Source organism: Drosophila subpulchrella, chromosome 3L (assembly GCF_014743375.2).
Source record: "Drosophila subpulchrella strain 33 F10 #4 breed RU33 chromosome 3L, RU_Dsub_v1.1 Primary Assembly, whole genome shotgun sequence".
NCBI classification, from domain to species: Eukaryota; Metazoa; Arthropoda; class Insecta; order Diptera; family Drosophilidae; genus Drosophila; species Drosophila subpulchrella.
Genome location: NC_050612.1, coordinates 17742005 through 17745178, shown reverse-complemented (window position 1 = coordinate 17745178; position 3174 = coordinate 17742005). Strand labels below are relative to the sequence as shown.

Genomic DNA, 3174 nt, shown 5'->3' with positions numbered 1-3174 from the left:
TGAGATAGGGGATCCGAGTAAGAAGAAGCTGGGGACAGAGCCTCAAGTTGAAGTGCAGCCCGAAATGCTGCGGCGCATGCGCAACGAAGCCGATGTCGGCTTATTTATGGCCTTTGGTTTGGGGCTTTGGTTCTTTATTTTCTCTGTTGGTTTTCATTTTTCCTTTTCTTTTATTTTTACATTTTGCTTTAGGTTCATTGGCTCTCGGGGCTTGTCTTTTGTTAAAATGCATTTATGGTCTTATTTCGTTGTAGTTCCTCGGCTGCCCTTTCAGCGCGAGAGTGTGTGCCGGGCAGTATTTTTTATATTTATTTTCTTTATTATTGTGTGCGCAGAAGACGAAGGAAAATTTCTCAAGGCGTCGCCAGTTTGTCTGGCGTGTCTGCCATGGCTTATCTTGCCTCTCTTTCTGATCGCTCTTTCAATTTGAGCAGTGCTACCAAAACAGCTACTTTCCCGACGGATCCAAAATCTATTAGGCTACAGACCATAAAAAAAAAGTACCCACCAATATTATCAATTTTCAATTTTTATGCTTTGAATTTGTTTTTTCAGGAACTGCTAAAGTTATCACTTTTAAAAATCATCTTAAATGGGATTATGCATTCTATGATTTGGTTCAGTAACTGTAAAAGCTTTTTAGTATCATCTTAAATGAAACAGAGCACCCTTTTATTTTATATATTTTTATTTGTTTAACTTCATTATCAAACATAAACGCCATATTTCAATTTTATATATTTATGTTTATCCGGTTACATTTATGTATCTCCGCTACATTCTTCTTTGATGTATAGTAAATTCATGTTGTGGATTTTTATAAAAATTTTACAACAAAGCCAAAAGATCGAAGAATTGAAATGTGTTGTGTCCTTCAATGCGCAGCACATCGCCAATCAAGTTCTGAAAATGATTAAAGTGCAATTTTTTCAATTTTGTATTTAAATTTTAATGTATGATAAGAAAGTGCATAATAACTATAGATTATATTATATCAGGATTGGGATAAACAGGACCACAAAATTATATTTGCAATTCTCTAACACATTTTAGTTATTCAATAATTTGTATACAACAAACGAGATATAATATTTTAATTTTGAATATGGTGAATCAGAATTTGTGTAGGTGAATCGTATTCTAAGTTTGATATTTTAACTTACATCGCTCACAGCTCCGAATTCAAAACCGACTTTGATTACTAAGGGATTATGTGGCTGAACGCCATTCTTCCGTAGAAGGGCGGCAGCCGCCGATAAAAAAGTGCTGTCGATCAGGCGGCAACCAAAGATATCAAGTAGACGCAGCTTCTTGCATCGGTTCAGCAACAGGATAATGCCGGCATTGGTGATGTTGGAGGAGTTTTGCAGGCTAAGGATCTCCAGTTGCTGCAACCGAGTGATAAACTGATCGATGTATAAATCGGTTTCCAACTGACACTCAAGCCTCTTCAGGGCCTTCAACTTAGATATGGTTTCGGCCTCATTCAAGTCGATACATCGAAGGGTTTCTGGACAAAAACGCAGAGACTCCAAGGTTTTACCGTACTTGGTTACTGTTTTCCTTAATATTTTGTTGAGTTTCATACGGAATTCAGTGTTATCTATAGTCAAGTATTTCAGAGTCGGCAAATAAGGCAATGGCGAGTAGAAGAAACCGTAACCGATTCTCAGTAATTCTATCTTGGGCCACAACTGGTCTTGGTCAAGATAATTAGGAATTCGGATGTCGCCGCAATGTATCTCCAACGAATCCATATTTTTCATGGATGAACAAACTTTATAAATATCAACTGGATCCATCTTTTTGTTATTGAATATGGACAGGTTCTCCAGGTTTACAAGCTCCTTAAGTCTTTCCACTGAAATAAATAATATTTATGATCTTTCAAAATCCGTCAGGTAAAGAAGTCTGAGTTTCAACTTTAATTAAATAAAAACAAATATTTGGTTATGTTAAAAAAAAAATCATATTAAATGAAAGTACAACCAGTCCCAGAGTTTTAGATACATACATTCATATGTAGTTTCTATACTTTTGATTTGCCGTTGCAGTATCCTTAAAATGAAAACAATTTTTGGAAATGTCAAATTTTAAAAAGCAAGAACTATATTCATTGTTTCTTAATTTAACAGTAAATTTTTTGTTTTTTTTTTTAAACCAACAACATTTTCTTTGTGTGTATATAAATGCTCTTCAAAAGAAAGGACACCGTTTCCCAGAACTTTTTAGATCTGAAGAATTTAGATAAAATATGTATTATGAATTTCTATCAACTAAAATTTATAAATCAATGAATCAATGATTCTGGTGAATCATGTTTTTCAGTAACGTTAACAGAAAATTTAAAAAAGTTCACGTTTCTTTGTTAATTTTGTTTATTTTATGTATGTATGTATGTATGTATATGTGTAGGACTTACTATCTTGACGGTTGAACTTAACCAATTGCAAGTTATTTAGTTTGGGCAACTTCAGCATAGTGTCGACCACATTTACTCTATCAAAATCGTTACTGAATCCGACCCATTTAAGATTTTGCAAGGTCGACAGAAGTGGAGAAATATCATTCCAAAAATGGCTGCGGACGGGAATGAACAACTCCTCCAGATTGGGACAGAACATCGAAGCCAGTTTGGTCAAAACCACTGTTTGTCCCACCGAACGGCTTGAGATTCTAGAAACGGAGGATCCACAGAACGACAAAATTTTTGACCACTCGATAGCTGGGCGTTGCTCGAAATCTATTTTCTTGTAAGTGTTCCCAGCTTGGAATGCAAAAGCCTTTCCCAGAACTGGGTGGGCTTCGGCCAAATTAAGTTTATCCTTGATATCAAACAGATCCTTAAAAATTAAGGCAAGCACTTCCACCGGCAAATTTAAAATATTACAAGCAGCCATTATTTGCAACGTAAGCTTTATCTCGAAACGACCAATACTCTTTGACAGCCACAAGTGAACTTATCAGCAGTGATATTGGAATGGATATATATATAAATATATATCGATATTTACGCAAAGCTAAAATTATCGATACCGTATGTTTTATATATTTCATTGCTGGCAATTTAGCTATTTTCAGCAAAATGCCATCTTATTTTACTGGCTATTTAAGTCTTTAAGCAGCCAAATCGATCGAGCCATGTACATACAAAGTACATACTTTTCTAACTCA

At 35.1% G+C, this 3174-nt stretch overlaps 1 protein-coding gene across 1 annotated transcript; it reads right to left on the bottom strand.

Annotated features, from left to right (window-relative positions):
- Positions 1-703: 703 nt before the first annotated feature.
- On the bottom strand, positions 704-2934 carry LOC119554186. The gene is made up of 3 exons (XM_037864980.1): positions 2423-2934; positions 1164-1861; positions 704-903 (listed from the first exon to the last, which is right to left on the bottom strand). Exons 1-3 carry the CDS (start codon positions 2898-2900, stop codon positions 829-831), a joined length of 1251 nt encoding a protein of 416 aa, XP_037720908.1. The 5' UTR covers positions 2901-2934; the 3' UTR covers positions 704-828.
- Between the last annotated feature and the right edge of the window lie 240 nt (positions 2935-3174).

Excerpts from the sequence above, each read along its gene's own strand:
- LOC119554186 (XM_037864980.1), bottom strand. The coding sequence starts at position 2,900 with ATGGCTGCTTGTAATATTTTAAATTTGCCGGTGGAAGTGCTTGCCTTA. Across the intron at positions 1,862-2,422 it reads TAAGTTCAACCGTCAAGATA|TGGAAAGACTTAAGGAGCTT; the intron begins GTAAGTCCTACA and ends TATTTATTTCAG. Across the intron at positions 904-1,163 it reads AATTCGGAGCTGTGAGCGAT|AACTTGATTGGCGATGTGCT; the intron begins GTAAGTTAAAAT and ends AATCATTTTCAG.